The sequence below is a fragment of the Ischnura elegans genome, chromosome 6 (genome assembly GCF_921293095.1).
Source record: "Ischnura elegans chromosome 6, ioIscEleg1.1, whole genome shotgun sequence".
NCBI classification, from domain to species: Eukaryota; Metazoa; Arthropoda; class Insecta; order Odonata; family Coenagrionidae; genus Ischnura; species Ischnura elegans.
The window spans coordinates 41,058,380-41,080,047 of record NC_060251.1 but is presented as its reverse complement, the minus strand read 5'-3'; the positions used below and the strand labels follow the sequence as shown (position 1 = coordinate 41,080,047).

Below are 21,668 nucleotides of genomic sequence, written 5' to 3'. Positions count from 1 at the left end.
TATATATACGATGATTCTCCTTTGTTAAATACATCAGAAGGCGGCAATTTATCTTTCCAGGTTTTCTGGTGAGATCTGTCAAATTATTAATCTTCATAACGGAATGTCTCCGTTAGTAATTTTCACACTGATGTACCACTTCAGGTTTGAACTGATAATAGGGTAGTTTCCTTCATCAAAGAAACTGAAAGGCATTGATTGCGATTCGCTACCCACCATTAGCGTATTCATAATATACATATTATTTGGTTTTAGAAATCCCAGTTTAGAGGAATGTTAACGGTCAATTTTAACCTCATTTGTAAAAGGCCAGATTGGCGCCCATGCGATGCCACTCCACGTGACGTAACAGGGACCTAGATTCTATACGAGTAGATAGGAGTTTTACATCGTCTGAGATTACCAATGCACGCATGAAGCACAGAGCTCCGGGATACATCTCTTAATAATCACCTAATAATGTTGGCTAATGTCGGAAAGTTTCCTTCGTTTGATAGGGTAATAATAATCCTTATTTAAGCCAAGCTCTACCTGCTAGCAGCCTGCATCGTAGCGGCGCTCAAAGCCTCGCCCCAAGGTCACCTCACATGGTGGCAGCTGGAACCGGAATAACGTCTCAAGGGCTTTTCCCAGCATTCATACTTAGCCGTCGCGTTTTCGCGTGGTTGAAATTTTTCACTTTTCATTTAATCGCGAAAAATAGATATCGTCATTTAAAAATGTAAGAGCGTGAAATGCGTACTCCAGGAGTAATAATCTTTCGATTTAGGCATTAAAAAATAATAGGAAACCACCCTATTGTTATTTATCCATTCATCGCGACGCGTCGATACTTTTTTATGCTTAATAAATATGGCGAAGACTTAAGGAATGTAACTTGTAACTAGTAGATCAACTTAGGGAAGCTTCCGACAGCACCTTCCAACATCTGGTTCGTTTGCTGATAGAATATATTATTTTATCATTAATCATAACGTTCTCATCCGGGATAGAAATGAAAATATAAAACTCAGAAAAATGTCAAATGCAATATAATTCAATGGCTAGTTTTCAGATACTTCGTATTGTGTTTTTTTAAATATGGCTACTGAATAGCTGAATAGGGTTATTCCCTTTCTGGCTGAAGGTCTTCTATCACAATTTATCGTATAGGTACTCAAGTTTCCTCAGAGTTACAGTCAAACTTCTACGCATCGTAGTTGCTGAGCTAAGATTTCATTTATCCATTCATCGCGACGCGTCGATACTTTTTTATGCAACTTGTTACGGCCATTGGAGTGTTTCTTTCCCAAGTTGACCTTGAGGCCGTAGAGCTCATCTTTTTATCTAAGATTTCATTGGTTTATATTTATTGAGATTTTTCGTGGACAGTCCAATTTTGAAGATTAATAAATTAATATTTTTTTGAAGAGTGCAAATTATTTATTCTTCATTCAAAATTATGATGTTGGGTTAAATTAATGAAATGCATAAATACATCTACAGCTAACAATTGTTTCATTCTATGCATACTTACGTTTTGCATAGAATAGGTAAAATAATGTAGTACGTATTTCAGGAATAATACACTATTTTTTAACAACAAAGTAAAATTTTCAGAAATAAAAGATTGTCCATTACATATTAAAATTTATGATCAATGTTCGTTGAGTTTTCTGGGCCGATGAAAATTAGTTTAACAATATTGCATGGCGTACTTGCTTGAACTCATATCTTATGACATTACTTCAGCATATATTGTCGTTTAAAGTGCTTTATATTGTGAATACGGGTTGATTCTGCTTAATATTGATTTTTTCCAACCAGTATGTTTGAAAGGTGATGTTCATCAAAGACAAATGGAAATGGCTAAGAATTATTTACAATTCGACCACTTTTAGCGACAGTTCGATTCACGGAGTGAACAAGTCCATTAATTTTGACACGATTGAAAAATTGTCGAACAGAAAACATAAAAAGTTCGGTCAGCACTATCCAGATGCTACGAACTTTACAAAACAAATACATATTTTTCTCTTGCTCCCATTACCAATGACAAAAATCACACTAAACTTAGAAATAAGTCTTTCATTAAGTGGTCGTTTTCTTCAAAGAAATAGAGTCACATTCAGATTTCGTATGCTACCGCATATACACACACACAGGACATCAGCGTCCGGCAATGTACCCGACCTTGCGCCTTGACATTCAGTGACCAGCGCGAAGGTGAAACTGGGCTATAGATAACATCATCCTACCCCACCACACAAAGGGGTTTCGTGATGAAGATACGACGACAATAATCGTCGAGTTCGACCGGATACACCAACATATTTCTCTCCACGTGAGAACAAATACTGTCTTGTCAATACGTCTTGTGTGGTAACTTTCGCTGCGGTTGTGGAAACTTGGACAGCGCTACACATTCTTCGGATGTCACCTGTCAAAGATTCCACGGGAGCCTTGGTTTAAAATAAAAGGTCTCTCTATCCCCGGGAGTTTAGCGACACCGACTAAGGTGCGCCGAACAGGGGATTCTCGGCTGGAATGACGGACGTGCTGCGGCCATGAGCCGTGAAACGAGTGGCGCCTCCTCAGCGAGGTGCCCGTGCGGCGAACTAACGCGTCCCTCCTGCCTTCTCCTCACTCTCCTTTCGGAACATTTGGAGAGAGAAAGAGACGAGTGAGAGTAATTTTGGCAGCGAGGGGTTGGGAAGGCGCGTCTTTTTAGTTCTCGTGCCTTCGAAAATACTGCGAGGAATGCCGTGGCGCGTGGGTAGCGCGGGATACGTCAGCATCGCCGGCCGTTCATCAGCTGTCTGCCATAGCGTTGCTCGAAGAGCAGAGTGCGGCGGTAATCCGGCTCGTACACGTCTGGGATGAAGTGGCCGTTGTCTCCCGTAGGGATCTTGACCATGTCGACGGTGGAGCGTCCGAAGAGCCGCCTCTCGTAAGCGATCAGCTGGCGGAAGAAGCCCGTGTTGGGTCGCACGGCGGGCCTTCGGGAGCGGAGGTGGACGAAGGCCTTCCGAAGTGTCATGCCCTCGTATTTCATCAGGTAGGCGAGGCAAAGGGCGGCCGATCGCGAGACTCCGGCTACGCAGTGGACCTGTGGATGGAAGAAAATTTTGTACAATGAAAGCAGTTGCGGATTACGGGAGGGGGCGGAGTGGGCGACCACCCCCCGTTATTTCTGGAAAAATTGAAAATATGCAAATATTAAAGGTTTATCTCCAACAAAATGTTTCAGATGTCCAGCTTAATACATAATGTTTACATTTCCACCCAAGCATTTCAAAGATTAGACCAAATTATTGCATACAAATTAGGCGCCAGGGGAAGTAAAGGTCAGCCAAAACAACGCCCCTGATTGAAAGAGATCAGCCTCGGCAATTAGTGGGAATAAAGAGGAATTCCCTACACTTTCCTTGCCTTTAACTGTGGCATCATAATAATAGATGATTCATCTCGAACGTTGAATGGTACAGGAGAGGGTGGACCATACCACAAGCTACGCCTCAGGCGAGTGAATTTTCTCGCATTCAGCGTGGAGTATTTTTTCTCTGGGCATTCCTTCGTATTTTTAGGATTTTTGTTTGAGGGTATACGATTGTTTAACTCCGGATTTGAACCCAGGACTCTCGGTCAGATGCCAAGCACTAAGCCCTCTAAGCTACTCCACTGGCATTAAAGAAACGACTGTCAACTTCTTTGAGGGCGTATCCATTGGAATGTAATTTAAAATATACACAGCGCTACTCATAAGAAACTTAAAAGTACGTCTTATAGATGGAACTTTTTCAAAAATTCGATACCCCCGGCATTCTACCCTATTATTAACCATTTAAAGACAGAATTAACATACAACTGATTATTATTTTTTTGCATATCCTATTTATTTTACAACTAATTGTGAGGTATTATGAAAGAAAACCCGAAAAAAAATTAAATGCGTTTTCAAGCATTTTCCCAAATGGAGGCACCAGTGCCGTAGCCAGGAGGGGGTCCGGACCCTCCCGAAATATAAAAACGCAATTATTTTCCTTCATAAAAGAAAACAAAATATTGAAAAATCATGAATTTACAAACTATTTATTTAACAAATGAAGTTTTTTCGATTATGAAACGTGTTAAAATTAGTTTAAAACTCATTACTTAGTACCGTAAAACGGGGTGAAAAGAAACATTGGGGTGAATAGAAACGAAACTTCTTTTTTTTATGTATAATCTATTTCCTACATAACTATGGGTAAATAGCGGCAACTATTATTTTTTTAGGTTGGTACACTTTTGGCTGAAAGTGAAATAATGGTTTGTTTGGTTGGCAGCACTGGTTCCTGTTTGTTTGTCATGTTGAATTTTACCACGTGATTCTTGTTTTTTTTATCCACTTTGAACTTTCCAGGCAAGTCAGGATACGCAGTGTTCTTAAAAGTAAATAGCTGTAAAAAACATAGTTTAATTATTCATATAAAAGATTCAGGCTTATTTTAAGCTCTAACTTTAACAATATTATTTCCAAAAATTATACATATTTTTTAGGTTAGGTTTTCAGAATTTATGGGGTGAATAGAAACAAATCATTTTTAGTGTTTTATTCACCCCGCAAGAAAATTTTTTCAAAGATGACCGGTCTGATCTCACAATTTATTTATCATAATTAAACCTAGTAAATACGGTAATTGTCTACCTATTCAATTTGTTTACTTACAGTTATGTAACTTGTTTTGTTTATGTACTGAATTAAATCATTATGTTGAGAAATAAATTTGTATTTATCCATTACAAATTAAAAATACCATATTTAACTGTTTCCATTCACCCCCGATTCGTTTCAATAGAAAAAAACATGAAATTGAAGTAGTGTTTCTATTCACCCCCATTTGTCATGTTGAACTTTACCACGTGATTCTTGTTTTTTTTATCCACTTTAAACTTTCCAGGTAAGTCAGGATACGCAGTGTTCATAAAAGTAAACAGCTGTAAAAAACATAGTTTAATTATTAATATAAAAGATTCAGGCTTATTTTAAGCTCAAACTTTAACAATATTATTTCCAAAAATTATACATATTTTTTAGGTTAGGTTTTCAGAATTTATGGGGTGAATAGAAACAAACCATTTGCGGGGTGAATAGAAACACCATGTTTTAATTTTTTTTCTTTAAAATCAAATAAAATTTAAAAAATTAAATACTATAAACAAATAGGTCTAACAGAGACCTGTGGTTGGGCAAAACATTGTTTATATGGAACAACTACAAATATGAAAAATTTCAAACCAAAGTTGAAAATTGTTTCTATTCACCCCGTTTTACCGGTACCCTGTTTTTCAAAAGTGTTTCCTCCCTGGTTTTAGAGCCCACCCCCGAACTAAATTCCGGGCTACGCCACGGGGAGACACGACACAAAAGTTTGCTATTGCTTGAAAAATAAAATATGAGGGGGTGAGAAGTCAAGGGGTACAAGTGGTTCTTTTCTCATCGGAGTTAGGTAAAGTTCATTATTAGAATAAATACAACAAAACTTGGTTGCCAAGGGTTAATAGTGAGTCTCTGTTCTGTGCGGACATCGAGTGGAAAATCAAATGCACTACTAACAAAAGTATCTCATTTATCTCGTTTGTTTTCTACAGCTTCTTTCTGTGCCTCATTCTGTTTAAAAGCAGAAATCACTTGTACCCCTTGGCTTCACTCCCAAATGGGAACAGATATATGAAAAACGCACTGCAAAAGGTTAATCCCCCTTCTACGTCCCAATCGCCGCCTCTACAATGGCTAAGCTATAACGGCTCTCTAATACCCAATAAAATAATCTCTCTACGCTTTAACTGGTTCCGTTTGGTTATGTTGTCTCTCGATATAATGTTGGTGGATCTAATAGCATTTTCCCAGACAAAATTCTGAAATATATATTTTAGGCCCGGTTCCTATAGAATAGATACCACATTTACAACTGACATCCATGAATTTATCCAGGAATCATCAAAAAAGGCATGGTTATTTGGCGTCCACATTAATGTAGGAAAATCATCACAACCAGCAGGTTTCCGGTTTAATTGATCTCAGTTCACCCCATCCTTTCGTAGGGAAAACCTCAAACCCTTCGATGTCCCGTTTTAGGCTTTTTTTTTGGTAAAAAGACTTAAAGAAGAAAATAAAGCTAGGAATAGTACTTCTTTAAAAATTATAGTAATTTTCTCCGGAGAAATTTAGAAAAGATTCCCAAAATAGCAGTTTGTTTTTGAATTAAGGATGTTGACTATTACTACGAAATAAATTCACCGTGAACGGAACTCTATAACGTGGAGAACACTGAATAAATTAATGCCTAATCAACAATTGTTAACTATTTTACGGCTCTGATGCTTGTAATTAACAACCTAAAAAAATTCATGGGTAAAATATTTCTTGGACAGTAATTTTACACTTGAGAATTATAATTTATTGCTCATAGGCCACGCATAAAGGCCGTAAAACGAGTGGATGTAATAAAAAACATGGATCATCAAAAAGTCAAATCTATGTTATGGAGAGAGATACATAAGACTCTATTTTTGCTCGTGAAACTGACAAATAAAATCATCAAGTGCTCGGGTGTTAAAGAGAGGCACTTCAGCGATAAAAAAGTAATATCCAAATTAATGAGACATTGGCTTTAATTCTTCTCATCATAGTAATCATTTATGGGATCATGGCTTAATGTATTTTTTATTTAGAGTAATATAGGAGTTTCGTTTTTTATAGCGGTATTTATGTTAGAGGAAAAACCGTAGATTGACTATCAAAGTCGCACATTTGATTAATAAATCCTGTCGAGGACCAGTTCCAATGAAGTCTAGCTGGGTCTACTAGTTGAAGTGTTAGATAGAAATTATGGCCTCAGGTTCGGTTTCATTATCTGTACACATATGCGTATATCGGTCACTGAAATGCTTGCTGGCAGTTAACCTGGCGAATTTTTTCTTTTTGCTTTCTAAGAAATTTCCGCGGAAGAATTCATAGTAGAATATATTTCGCCATCCTCAACTATTTTTAATCATATTTTCCTTGGCCTTGTAGCATCATCAGGGTACTGCAATAATCCATTTTAATCCTAAAATATAGTCTTGGTTATTCTTCGTAAGTTCTTTTCTCGTGCGATTCAAATAGCTTAATTATTCCTCAGCGTCTAAAAGAAACCATGTTTTGGCCGCGTGCAGAAAATTTAATTTAACTTCTTAGATAGGTCAAAGAAATTCATTCCCCACCAGTTTCCAGTCGTACCGATGTTTCCATTTGTATCGATGATGATGTAAACATAATTCTAAAATACAAAATATGTTCTAAAATCAACGCTATATAATAATACTAAGTGAGTCCAGAAGCTTTTATATTTTTCCTCTGAAGACACTCGACGAATATCTAAACAGTCCAAATAATTATCACGAAATAAATAAAAATCCCTAATTATACCCTTCATTTAACTCATCAAAAATATTTCCAAGGATTAGGAAAATATAATTATCTGAACTAAATGTAATGAACTGAAGTTTATCATAACAATAATAATATTCTACAAATCAGCAAACATCGTTAAACGTAGAAACAGTAATGCTTTGAGCGACTTTATGAATGATAACTGTACATTCTTAGTAAAGATAAATGAGGGCCATTAAATAACATAAGGGAAACGGCTTTTACTTTGAAAGCCTGATTCAGTATAGGAGAATTGGATTGCAGAGGGGTAAAAACATTATGAAATCACCAGATAAAGTCCCGTGACCGAAAGCACGTACTACGACAAGAATACGGAAGTGTGGGTCCAATTTTAAAATGCGTCGGTGGCGGTGGTGTTTGGGGGGGGGGGGGGGGGGGGGGGGGGGAGGTTGTCCACTCTGAATTCGATGAGCTATTCTGAATCTCCTGCTGATGCACAGAAAATACATTCCTACCTTCCAATCCAACATTTAGTCGTATATATTGTGAGATGCAGCATAAAGCTTAGGCTTTAGTTGTGATGTCACATCACATGAAAAAAAATTCATAGCCACGTCCCTCTTTTCCAACTGGAAATAAAAAGAAAGCTATGGGCAAATCGAGAGAGTAATTTTTTATGATCGTAACTCTAAAAGTACATAAAAAGTTTATGGTGGACCTTTTTTATCTTTTCTATTGTCCTCCTTGCAAATAGGATGACATTGAGTGAAGTTATGGAATGGTCAGATTGTAAACAATAAATATATCAGGAGAAGGTTTTCCCGGGATTCTCGCGGGTTTTTCACACATTCCCAATGCTAAACAATGCTCTACAGCCCTCTTGTACTTATACTAGTGAGAAATATTACGCATGTATTCAAAACATTACCCGAAATTAAGTTCACCATTTCACAGTAGTAATTTACCGGGCAGAGGTACGGCAAGGGAAACGTCAGATTTTATCAGGTAATTGTTTTTCCAACCCTGAAAAACTCGTGGGAAAGCAGGTTCTATCATAATTAGGCGGAATGACACGTGTGGGTATCCGATGTCTTTATCTTTTTCTTTGTATTCAAATTCTACCGTTAGTTGACTTCGTTTTTTTACATAAAATTGAAGTAGAGACCGAGTGTGAGTTGACTGACAAAATTTCATTAATAGAACCCAATTTATTTTAAATAATAAAGAAACGCACGGAACGACTTAATGTATATATTAAAACTTTGTAAATTCCACACGACTTTTTATTTGGCAATCCTCGACCAGTTTCAACTTAAGTGGGGAAAGGGAACTAATAAGTTTCAATCATTCATTTAGCCGCGCAGTGGAGGTGCCGCGACGTTAACTCGCAAACCAACGAAGAATTGCGGAATAAAATAAATGATTTTGAAATATTACTGAGGAATTAATCCCTTTTGTTACTATAATGTGAGAATATAACCAATTTTCCCCATTTATACACGCCACTACCGCACCATAAGTTATACATCTATTCGTCCTGGTTATGTCTCATAGGCAGACCTCAGAGAAAATATAAACAGAGCCATTTTCGGATTTTCCGCATGTGACTAAGATTGAGATGACATAATCCGAGCGCATGAGATGAATCTGATAGGTATGATTGGCAAACAACGATAACTGTATAATTCATCTCGATTGGATATTCTATTGAATTAAATTTGTTGCTCAGGAAGGTGAGGTATCAAGACTTTAATAAAACTTATTAATACATTTTTCTTTTGCCAACTTTTTCCATTTCTCGTAATAACACTGGAACTGGGGTTTTCAATGTTGGCCTCTAGTTATGGTCGCTTGTTGGGTTCTCGTATATATTTACTCAGGCAAGCCCTCAGGATTTTGGAAACTCATCTAAGTCTAAGGTGACCTCAACTTGGCGTTTCTTCATCGGGACTTACCAAGAAGAAAACAACTGGTGGGCATTCGAAAATTGGAACACCCTTAAATCCCCACTTTCATTTTTCTTTGGGTCTCACAATTAAAGAAAAAACTAGGAGGAAGCACTTTCGCCATTTTCTCTCATTCTTCTGAATACCTCGTTTTTATCCACTTTTCCAACGAAGACTGAATCACGGAATAAAATGGTTTCTCACAAGTTTCCATTTTTAGAAACTAAACCGTTCCTTAGTCATCGCCATCCCGCTGCAGTTACGTGAACGCGTTCGCAGGTAAGTCTCCAAAGGTCTCGTTCAAGGACAGTCATGCTTGCTGACGAAATTGAGTTCAGTGTCGGCAGAACTATGACGATAATCTCTTACAAATATCTTAAAGTTAAATCGATCGGCCAGTTTGAAGAAAAGAGCGATTGTTGCCGTGTGTGTAATAATCATGACTTAAAAAGACATTCAAGTGGTGTTCTCGCAATGTCCGTTAGCCATACCCGACGATTACGCACATGAACAAACCTTGCGCATTCTTGAACCAGCATGTATTGACCAACACTCGTACCTCATCGTACTTGCAAACGAGATGGAATGCTTATAGTACAGCTTGTTCTACGTCAACATGAGGGTAAAGCCTGAATCACACGATCATTTTTTTTCGTCGCGAAAGTGATCACTGTCGCGATCACTGCGCAAAATGATCGTCGGCGGCAAATGTTTTTCGCGATCGCGATGAGGATTCCCATCGCTATTTTTCATCACTCGTCCGGTCGCTTTTTCCGTCGCTAAAACCGTCCCTAAAATCCCATATCAGCCACTCGGAACGCATGACCGTATGGTGTGATTGCAGCGCAGCGTTTGACAATTGTGGGAATGACATAAATAAATAAACACGCTATATAATTTCGTGATGTGGGTCCTATGACAACGAGCTGTGATATTGGAAATGATGCGAAAAGCGACGGCGGGAGGGACCGTGTGATTCAGAAAAATGATCACTAGAGCGATTGCTTTTCGCGACGGGAAAAGTGATCGCGATAGTGATTACTTTCGCGACGAAAAAAAAAATGATCGTGTGATTCAGGCTTAACTGAAAGAATAACGGTTGCAAGAACTTCTAGCGAAACAGAAGAGAAAGCAGGCTAAATCAAACCGATGCTTCCTGACTGGGGTTTTTTCTGCCGATCCATTACCGTAGCGCAGTTATCGTCTATGAAAACTTTTACTGACGTTAGCTTAAAACATATAATGGCTAAGGTACTGATTTGTGTGCAATTAACCTCTCCTGATTAAATTCCTCCTAAATTTTTTTTAAATCAGGGATTAAGGCTCAGCTACATATTTCTATTTCGCCTGTGCCAAGTAATATATTTATCCAAATAAAATACAAAAAATAAACTCTCTTCAAGGGTATGCTTCTTAATAGCTGTGAGGTATGGACAATGACAGAAGCACAGAATAAAATGTGAAAGCATTAAATCTGCGGTACTAAAGAAGAATGATGAAAATCATAGAAATAAATCAACTGAGTTAGTAAAAAGGAATTCCTTAGATAGAGCTCGGAAAAAAGAGTTCTTCCAAAACCAAAATAAGAAGAGAAAAAAGCATAATCGGCCAAATCATGGAATACAATGACCTGATGAAGAAAATTATCGAAGGATAAGAGGAAGGAATAAGCGGCAAGAAAAGACATCAAATTAGAGGTATAGATAAAGTGATGAAGGATGTAAAAGAAGAAATACAGAAATATGAAAATATTCGATAGTTTCAAGGAATTAAGCGAGATGGAGTGGAATTGATTCATAATGAAACAATGACTTGCAATTTTCCACAATAATAAATTTACTTCGACTCGAGTTTCGATGTTACTACATCATTTTCAAGGTACAACCTTGTACCTTGCGTTGCACCTTGAAAATGATGTAGTAACATCGAAACTCGAGTCGAAGTAAATTTATTATTGAGGTAAATTGCAAGTCATTGTTTCATTATTCGATAGTTGACTGGAGAGCTGCGTCAAAGCTCGGGATTGCAAACTGATGACGAAGATTCAAACAATAGCCGAGAAACATACGATGAAGATAAAAGATGATTCTAGATCCATTTTGGTACCGTACACGTTAAAATGTGACGCTGAATGTGACAAGGCTTTTTCTTGACCGTGAAAATGTGGGGTAAGTATTCAGATTTTTTTCGAAGGCAATATCGATTTTCAACAAAAAATACTATTTTTTCCTCTAGTTATAAGAATACACTCCTTGGGAATTTTATATCACTTTCCTCATTAAGTACATTCAAATAATGAATAAAATTTCCCATGAAATTAATCCTCAAAGGTTTTGCACAGGGATTTATTATCTCATGTTTAAAGATAGTCCCTAATTAATAAATGTATAAGGAATGCAGGGCTAGAATCTGTTAACATTTAATTAAAAATATGAGTTTGGAATAATTCACAACGCTGTGGCAAACAAGAAATTATAGGTATCCCCACAGTTGAACCGATATCATCCGATGAATTTCCGACGAAGTTTCAAAATAAAAAGATGAACTGCAATTTCATACGCATGCGCTAAATTAATTTTTATACGACTATGGACTCCCTCTCTTGGGGCACCTCTATCAGTTGATCTAATTAATTCATCCCAATAAGGTGGTTTCCTATTTTATTTTTATTGCCTAAATAGAAAGATTATTACTCATGGAGTACTTATTTCACGCTTTCAGATTTTTAAATGACAATATCTATTTTTCGCGATTTAATGAAAACTGAAAATTTTCAAGCGCACGAAAACGCGACGGCTAAATACGAATGCTGGGAAAAGCCCGTGTGGCGTCTGACTGCTGCTGTGTGAGGCCACCTGGGTGCGAGGCTATGAACGCCGCTACGATGCAGGCTGCTTGCTGCCGAGCATGGCGGTGGCGTAGAGTACCCTGCCAGCAGGTAGCGCTTGGCTTAAATAAGGATTACTAGTACCCTATAAAACGAAGGAAACTTTCCGACCATAGTCAATTTTAATAAGTGATTACTAAGAAATGTTTCCCTTAGCTCTGTGCCATATGCATGCATTGGTAATCTCAGGCGATGTAAAACTCCTGACTACTCGTATAGGATCTAGGTCCCTGTGACGTCACGTGGAGTGGCATCGCATGGGCGCCAATCTGCCCTTTTTCAAATGAGGTTAAAATTGACCATTAACTTTCGTAAACACTGGGATTTCTAAAACCAAATAATTTGTATATTATGAATGCACTAATGGTGGGTAACGAATCGCAATCAATGCCTTTCGTTTTCTTTGATTAAGGAAACTACCCTATTGCGAGGCTACGTATTGAAATTATGGTTGTGTCTGAAATAGTTGTAGACAAATTTTTAATACATAAGCATATGGAGGTATTGATCTATGAATTTACATTTTTAGGCTTCCCAAGCAGTCAACTGATGGGAAATTTAACATACGAGGACCCTAGAAGCTAAGGGGTACTAATTCTAGTTAATAATTTTGGAGATAAGTGCAGAAATGGTTGTTGGGGTACACAATATTGCTGTGGCAAAGGGATACAAGCGAATCACTGAATTTATAAATACATACTTGTCAGCTGCATTCTACATAAACATATTAAATTGCACATATACCACCTTGCTTCGCGAGTCCTCGTATTATCTTTGCATCATTTCTTATTGGTAAATTCTGTTCCTGCTCAAGCATTTTCGAGCCAGAATCCTCCTTGCTTTTTAGGAAAGAATACTTTTTTTTTACAAGAAATAAACCCTCAAATGCCTTGGAGCGGGATTTTATGTTCTTATGTTGAAAGATAATCTCTAACCACGGAATTCATAGGAATGCAGGACTGAAAAAGAGTTAGCGGCAATGTAAAAATATGTGTTTGGCATTGACACCGAGAACAGCAATTTCCCGGAAAATATTTGGCAGGGATCTCGGAGAAAAAAACACGATTCTAGCGCAACTCACCTTCTCCGCTTTACGAGAATTGGGAATCTCCTGACTGGCAGACGCCCAAATTTAAAAAGCGCGATACTGGAGCGGTGATTCGTTGAGGTCCACTGAAATAATCCTTTCACAATGCTCACACCTTTGCATTGAAGAATAAATACTTCTTAAAAAAAAACTAAAAAAAAAACACGCTTATATTTCGCTTGGAACAAGTAATAAAAAAAATATTTCAAAAAATGGACTAAAAAGTAAAAAATAAATTTTAATATGAATAGTTCAAAGAACCTGGGTAATCCATAATATTTTCACTAGTAAATTTTTGAAATGATAATTCAAAGAACCTGGGTAATCTATAATGTTTTCACTGAAAATAAAAGCGTGGGGGCCTCACCATAACATATTACTCCACCCCCACGCTTTTATTTTTAGTGAAAACATTATAGATTACCCAGGTTCTTTGAATTATCATTTCAAAAATTTATTAGTGAAAATATTATGGATTACCCAGGTTCTTTGAACTATTCATATAAAAATTTATTTTTACTTTTTAGTCCATTTTTTGAAATATTTTTTTATTACTTGTTCCAAGCGAAATAAAAGCGTGTTTTTTAAAAAGTATTTTTAAAGAAGTATTTATTTTCTACTTTTTAGTCTTCACATCTTGCAATCGTATACTTGACCACTTTCATAAGTTTTTTTTAACTGTAAAAGCCCACCTCGTTAGTTACTGATTTATCAGTTAACAAGTCCACCAGCGAGAAGGTGAGGTTTGGCACGTGATGTGAGAGGCTTTGAGCAGAAATGCAGCTTATATGACGCATCAACATCTTTTTAGACCCAAATGTAGCATTATTGCTACATTTGGGTCTAAAATTGTTGTTGTTATTGCTTTTTCGAAAAAATCCGCCATGTTGAAAATTCCATATTTAAAATTAATATGTTTATAATGATCAAAATATACACACTTTAGATGTTCGAAAGTGGTAAAATATTGTATTGTCACCGGGAATACGACTTCCTGTAAAGTTTCAGATCGATTGGAAGTCGGAAAGTGGTCGAATTTTCGATTGCAAGATTTGAACTAAACATACAAACAAACAGACAGAGTGAGTTAAATAAAAGCGTGTAAAAATTAGCATCGTGTCCACTAAATGCTTGATGAAGAGCCTGAACAGAAAGTGTTTTCCGCGCAAAAAAAGGATATACGGTGAAATCTTAGCTGTAATGTGTCCACAGGAAAAGTTGTGTAAGTAGAACCGCATTAAGCTTCAATCCTATGGCGCTTTAAATCGACAAACAATGCCGATTTCGTAATTTGGCTGAGTGGAAGAAGTGTCCAAATAGCTGTTCCCACACGGTGTGACATTCCAGAAGAAATTGCGGCGCGGGGAAGCTATATTTAAGCCTTTGCGCGCCAAACCTAAAAAAGACTCCAAATGACTGTTGCGAAATTACAACTCATTCATGAAGGTAAGACGACGCATGCGCAATGGAAATGATTTTAAACGCAGTAAGACTTTACCAATGTCTGAAGAATGACTGCTTCCTTTTGACGTCTAATCAATTTACCTATATTTAAAAAAATGTTTCGTCATCGTCATTGTCATAGGATTGGTTTCACGCAGCTCTCCATTCCGATCTCCTATCTAGTAGACTTTTCATAGTGAATTTAAATTTTTACGATGAAATATTTTAAAAAGAAAGTTTGCTTGCAATGGCTATAGTAGCAACTCCAAAATTATGTGGCAAACTTACAATTATATATAGAGGTATCAGAGCAGTTAACCACATTCAAAGCATTTTATATGAAGTTCCTTACATTAAAAAGGGGATGTAAATCGCATTAATTTTTGTAGTTTGTTTACTCAACAATGCTCTGGTGGTATCATCAGGTGATCATCATAGCCATTAAATGATCCTTTAGATATTGCTAAGCATTGAAAAAATGGCTGTACACTTTCTTTCCTGCAGAATATTTTTTTTCAATTTTTTTTCAAGCTGCATTCTTGAAACACGAATCCTCGAAGAAAGTTCCAACTGTATCGAATTATCCCACGGTCGAACAACAAGGCGCAGGCCAAGCCTAAAGTCGGCTCGCTCCAAGAACAATGACGAAAGTTTTTGAACTCAAAGGCGAGCCGATTTCTAGAAACTAGGTCAACGTCAAATTAAAGAGGGTCTAAATATAAACGTGGGAACACATATATTCTAATAGCTATAAATGAGCGCTCAAAGCAGATGAACTTTATAGCCACCTTCAGTCAATGGCTTGCACGTCTTCGATAGCAAAAGCATGTTATGGATTTTTGGGAAGCCAGAAGAAAAAAATCCCTGGAAATCCCTTATATTTTTCAAAGACTCAATGAATTACGATTATTCAATTAATTCGGTTTACTAATCGACGTAAAATATTTATTTGTATGATCGAAAAAGAAACTAATAATGAAAGGATGGCCTTATATCCACACTGTAAGAGGAATAATTCTTTTCATTATTCTGCTGCAATATCATAAGGGAAGGATATAAACTATGTAACCGTTTTCATTCATGTTATATCCCTCAAACTTCCGTTCGTACACAGTCGATTTACCTTTTCCAACCCTTTTACACGTCGTTTGAGTATAATTTCCTCAAAAAATGAGGCCTTCTATTGAAATTTTTTTCTATGATTTTGAGTGAGTTCATTCCTATGAGTAGATTGAAAGGAAAAACGATAAAGACGGAATGGAAAAACATAATGGCTTAAAAAAAACTTTTAAAAACTTGCATGGTGCATAATTGGCAAGAACTCATTTATGATTGGAAAACGCAAGAAGGCGCATTATGGTAGGTACGTTACTTGCCCCTCACAACACGCCGAATGTTTCGAGGCTGTGTACGGCAAGAATAGTGGAGAATCATACACAAGTGGATATAAGAGGATGATATAAATATTTAGAGGCTTTTTAAGAACATGCAGAATAAAAAAATAGTTTTTAGGTTACAGGGACACATCTTCAAGCTGGATACTTAGGATATTATTAGCTGCAGCACGAATATTTAAGAACTACCTTGTCGGAAAATGTTTAAAGACATGAAAACATTGTGTGTACGTATACCAAAGATACAGATTATCATCGAACCCAGCATCTTTTTTAATTATGTGCGCTTTACGCTATTATTCTCGATAATAAGGAGGAAACATGTAAAATAATTTTGAATGAAATCGGCAGATGAGGTTAGTATGACATTTAGATAAATTGTAAGAATGAAAACCTTTCTCAGATAATTATGAGGTATTCCATGTCTAATTTTATTTATTTCAATACTAAAAAAATTCACATCAAAAGTTGGAAAACAAATTCTCAACTAGGTTCCAACTTATAAGAGTGATATTGTTAAAAATAATAGTTAATAATAGGTAGGTTAGGTAATATTCATGACAATGAGGTTAAATGTGGCTAAAATAAAGCAATATTTTTTCTGCCTAATAAAATATAGGTCAAAGGAATTGGATGATAATAATACACCAATATCGTGGGTTTCTGCTTTTCAATTCGTGGTTTTAAAAGCTACCGCAGGAAATAAAATTCGAGAAGAAATGAATTTGAGATATTTTTAAGATTTTTGCATTCGAGATCCGTTGCTGAATCCACTTCCGAGTGCAAAAACGTTTTTCTGGCCTCAGGTAGCGGACACACTTCGACTCAGTGAGCGGAGCTGAGGACAAAAAAGTAATAGGCCTATTTCCAAATTCACACTGCGTGGTCGGGAGTTCAGCGACCGAGCGGCGGAAAGAATGCGAATAAGTTTTTAAAACGATTTTTTTTACCGGAAGCCACACAAAGACTTTTAACCCAGATAACTCAATACATTCTTAGAAAATAAATAGCATGCGAATGTCACAGTAAGGTGTCACTCGTGTGATGATTTTCAGTCACATCCAATAGAAGTAAATTTGGCACACCCAGCATGAGTTATCAATATAAAATTTTCCCTGCAAAATAATTTGAATGAAATTGGCACATGAGGCTAGTATGACATTTAGATAAATTGTAAGAATGAAAAGCTTTCTCAGGTAATTATATGGTATTCTACATCTAATTTTATTTATTTTAATGCTAAAAAAATTCACATCAAAAGTTGGAAAACAAACCCTCGACTGGGGTTCAACTTATAACGTGATATTGTTAATAATACACCGGTAATATTCAAGACAATGAGGTTATATGTGGCCATAGCATACACACCTCATTTTCTTAAAATGGATATGATCACAAGAGTGAGCCTTACTGTGACATTCGCTAGCTATTTATTTTCTAAGCCACATATGTGAACCAGAACATTTCACGCTTATATTATGAAATATAGATAATTAATCTATCTATTGATCACTTAAAATCACACAATTATTGCTATTTTTCTTGATTGAAGGTAAAATAATTTATCTTATTATCTGAGGAGCCAGTACTGAGCGGAGGGGTGTTGAAAACTGTGTTAGAGGGTAGAATGTTGGGTAAACAAGGGAGAGGAAGGAAGAGAATGGGATTTTTAGATAGACAGAAAAGGAGTAATCCTAATTGTGAATTAAAGGGAAATAAAGGAAAGGAGGTGAGACTGTCAGAATACTTCTTAAATACGCCATGCAAACCTACCTTAATTAGAACAATACCTAATAAAAATCTAATTTATGACCCGTAAGAAGACGATGTTTAAAATTAGGCTGGAAATTAAATTTTCATTATAATTATTTTAACAACAACCAAGAAAATAAAAAGATACATAAAAAATTAAACTTTTAGGTATTCAGCACGATTTCGTGCATCAAAGAACTTTTACAAATAAACTGCGTTATCAAAACCTAGCTGTATCGGATTGGTTGAAATAATAATAATATTCCAATAGGAGCTATTTGCGTATTATCATATCTTTAAGGCTGACGTTTACGTGAGATTATTTTTATGGGGACTGGAATGTAAAGTTAAAACTTACGTTTATACAAAATTACCGATAGACAAAAAATGCACCTTAGTACGTCGAGAACAGGGGAGAAGCATGCAAAAATAAGAGGTTGACATAAATATTCAGAGGCTTTTGAGGATAATTTCTGAAAAAAAAATTGTTTTTAACTTACAGTGGTACATTTTCAAGTTGGATACTTAGGAAATCACTTGTTGCTGCCAGAATCTCAAAGAAATACCGCGACGGAAAATGTTTAAAGACTTCCACATTAAAGCGGATAGACACGGACTTTAAAAGGACAAAAATCGAAACGGAATCCTTGTATACATCAAAACTTTAAACTCACAGAATAAAAAGAAATTTAATGATATCGAAGAAAAACTACTAACACATATATCACGAATAAAGACCACGCGTAAAGATTAATATTAAGTCGAAACCAACATCGTCATTGAAATTTGATACCTAAGTACACTTAAAATAGTCCTGTTCGATAAATGTGTCAAACTTCGTATTTTTTAATCCATCACTTTGATTGGAATTTACCAAGCGAATAACATTAATAAAAATCTTTCACTGCGAAAACATAAGGAATGTCGAAACTGATACCATAATTCAAATGCGACGGTCATCTTTAAAATATTCCTGTTCGTTAAATAGGTGTAACTTCTAGTATTTTTTTAAAATCCATCTCTTGGAATAGAATTTTACCGAGCGAATAAAATTAATACATATAAATCTTTCACCACGAAAACCTAAGGAAGGCTAAGGATGAAAATTGGAAAGATATAGTTGCCAATTAAGGAAATTATGATCCAGGCAAGGGGGAAATACCAACTAGATTCCGATGAGAGTATTAGAAGATTGATGGAAAGCTTTCAAAGAAACAGCGGCAAAGAAGTGTAAGCCAGTTTGGAAAGAGATGAGAGGCAATCGGAAGAAACCCTTCTGAAGACGATAGGGAGAGGATGACGGAAATATCGGGATGCTTTTGAGGGATATTAGGGAAAAGAATGTTTGGCAGCAGACCAGAGGAATGAGAATTCTCACGGAGGGTTTGGATGCGTCGAAATCGTTCTGAATAGCTAAAGGAGAGTATTGGGCACTCTTAAAGAATATTTTATCATGGGTAAAAAAACTCCAAAAAAGGGAATTATTAGTATAAAATTTCAAATTGCCTTATGGATATCGACGGCTAAGTTCTAACAACACGTATCTCTAAAAGAGTAACTTTTCAGTAGAGAAAAAAAAAAACGAATTATTTTTTTCATTGTATATAATTTTAATTTAGATTAAAAACCAAAAATACATGAAACTGGAAAAGAAGTATACATTTGCAAACAAATAGTTGTTTTTTGTTTGAATTTAATTTTTTATTATTACTATTAGCACTGTTAACTCAGATCGGCCAAATTTTGAGATGCGTGTTTCCAACTCTAAAAGCCGTAAGTGGGTATGACTGATGATTTCAGGCTCAACTGTGTTAAACGTTGCCATTACGGAAAATGAATGAATAACCACTATTAGGTTCACAAATTTATTTGAATAAGCACGACCCGAGTTTCATAACGTGTTACATCGTCAGGTGCATCGATCATTCATGTATCTCATTTTATATTAAGGCGGAGCATGAATGATCGATGCATCTGACGATTAACTATGTTACCATTGAATAACTACGTTATGAAACACGGGTCGTTGTTTTTCAAACATATTAGTGAACCTAAGAAAGTTTATTCTTACATTTTCCATAAGTGGGTATTTTATGGCATTGCGAGAGGATATTATTGATAGATTGTAACGCTAAAGGGAAGAAATGCTCACGAAAAAAGGTTAAATTCAGTAATATTAAACTCAAACCCTTTCCACGAATCTTCATCTCCATTCAAATAATAATACTTACATTCGGAATTATGGAAGTCATTGCATGTGCACTGTTCAGTATCAATATCTGCATCAAAAGGTAGCAATATAATTTTTAAAAACTAAGATTTTTGAAGGAGACGGCAGTGTTATTGTCTGATGAATAAAAGACAATATGATAATATAAGTCTACATAAAGATAACAAAATTATACTCCTTGAAAATTCAGCATATTTATTTACCCATAAATTTTCAATGAAAATCCTTGAGCAACTACGGTTCGATCATAATTTTCTCCAAATAATTTTATTGTTTTAGGGAGCCCTTAATTAAAAATTTATCAGACAGCAATTAATAATCGCATGGCTAGCATATTAATTAAGAAATAATTGACGATATAAAAAAGAATATTATGTTGGCCTCACGGTTTTTCACGAGAGAATTCCACTGTGGAAAAACTGTTTATTGCACTAATAAATACATTGGTAGTATTTTTATTTTGCTCTAACGCCTAGTACTTAGATGTTTACATTATTTCGCTTCGTATTTTGGCATGGAGTCGGTATCGAGAAAGAACGGCCTCCACCATCAAACAGCCGCAGAGGCCAAGAAAAAGTAATGACAGGAACAATGGGACGTAATAGCCCATTATTCTAAGTTACGGACTTCAGTAAGAGAAAAGTGGTAGAAGTAGCCCGAGGAAAAAGAAGCCCAGACAAATAAATACCAAATTCTCAGATGACACAAATTGAAATAGCTCAAACTGCTTATGGTAGTTATTTATTCTCGATTTTCCTATCCGAGTATACATGGGAATCGGTCCAGCGCTGAGGTCATTAGGTCCTTCATTATTGTGAGTTAAATCAGAATTATACAAGAGTCTAACATAAGAGCTAGAGAGACAGACGCGTCTGCGTAACCACCTGAAAAACGGGTTCACTGGTGTTCATTAAAATCCAGATCACAGTGCTCGTCATTGCAAATGGTGTTAGTATTGGTTTGTGAGTTGGGTTGGTTAAGTAAATATGTTCTTTCGCTTACATATCGCTATATTATCGTGGAATAAGGAAAGGTAAAAGGAAGATTTCTGAAATTTTCAGTTGCAGGCATGCAGTAGCAATATTTCATACGGGAAGTATGATATTCCTCTATGAACTACCAGCCGATTCAGAATTTTATTCGCGTTACTTCAAATGCATTATCAAATCCATCGTAAAGTCAGTCGTGAGGGACATTCGTAACATTCGTGCATGACCCAATTCAAGACCCCATTTTAGGGTCTGCTACGTGATTGCACCTCCCATATCAATATCAGATTTGAAATAACATAGATTGGAATATTCGAGGGTACACGCGGAAAATCCGTTACTCTCGAGCGAAAAGCACGAGACTCAACAAAAAAAAATGCCAAGTGAACTGGAGTAAATAAATTGAGCATGAAAGAGATACAAACATATGTGGATTTGTGTCTAATTTAGCTGTAGTAAAAGTAGAGAAAAGGACGACAGTCGATTTTTTCATATTTTTTTGCGGGGGACGGCACGTAAGGATTTCTGTTAGGGTGAATGTGGA

General features: G+C 36.2%; 1 protein-coding gene across 1 annotated transcript in view; it reads right to left on the bottom strand.

Moving 5' to 3' along the window:
- Positions 1-1,412: 1,412 nt before the first annotated feature.
- Positions 1,413-21,668, bottom strand: part of LOC124160538 (dual specificity protein phosphatase 14-like) — a 204,822-nt gene continuing 184,566 nt past the window's right edge. Inside the window, exon 3 of the mRNA XM_046536403.1 lies at positions 1,413-3,088. Coding sequence (XP_046392359.1) covers positions 2,771-3,088 — 318 coding nt within the window. The 3' untranslated portion in view covers positions 1,413-2,770. The remainder of the gene's footprint in view (positions 3,089-21,668) is intronic.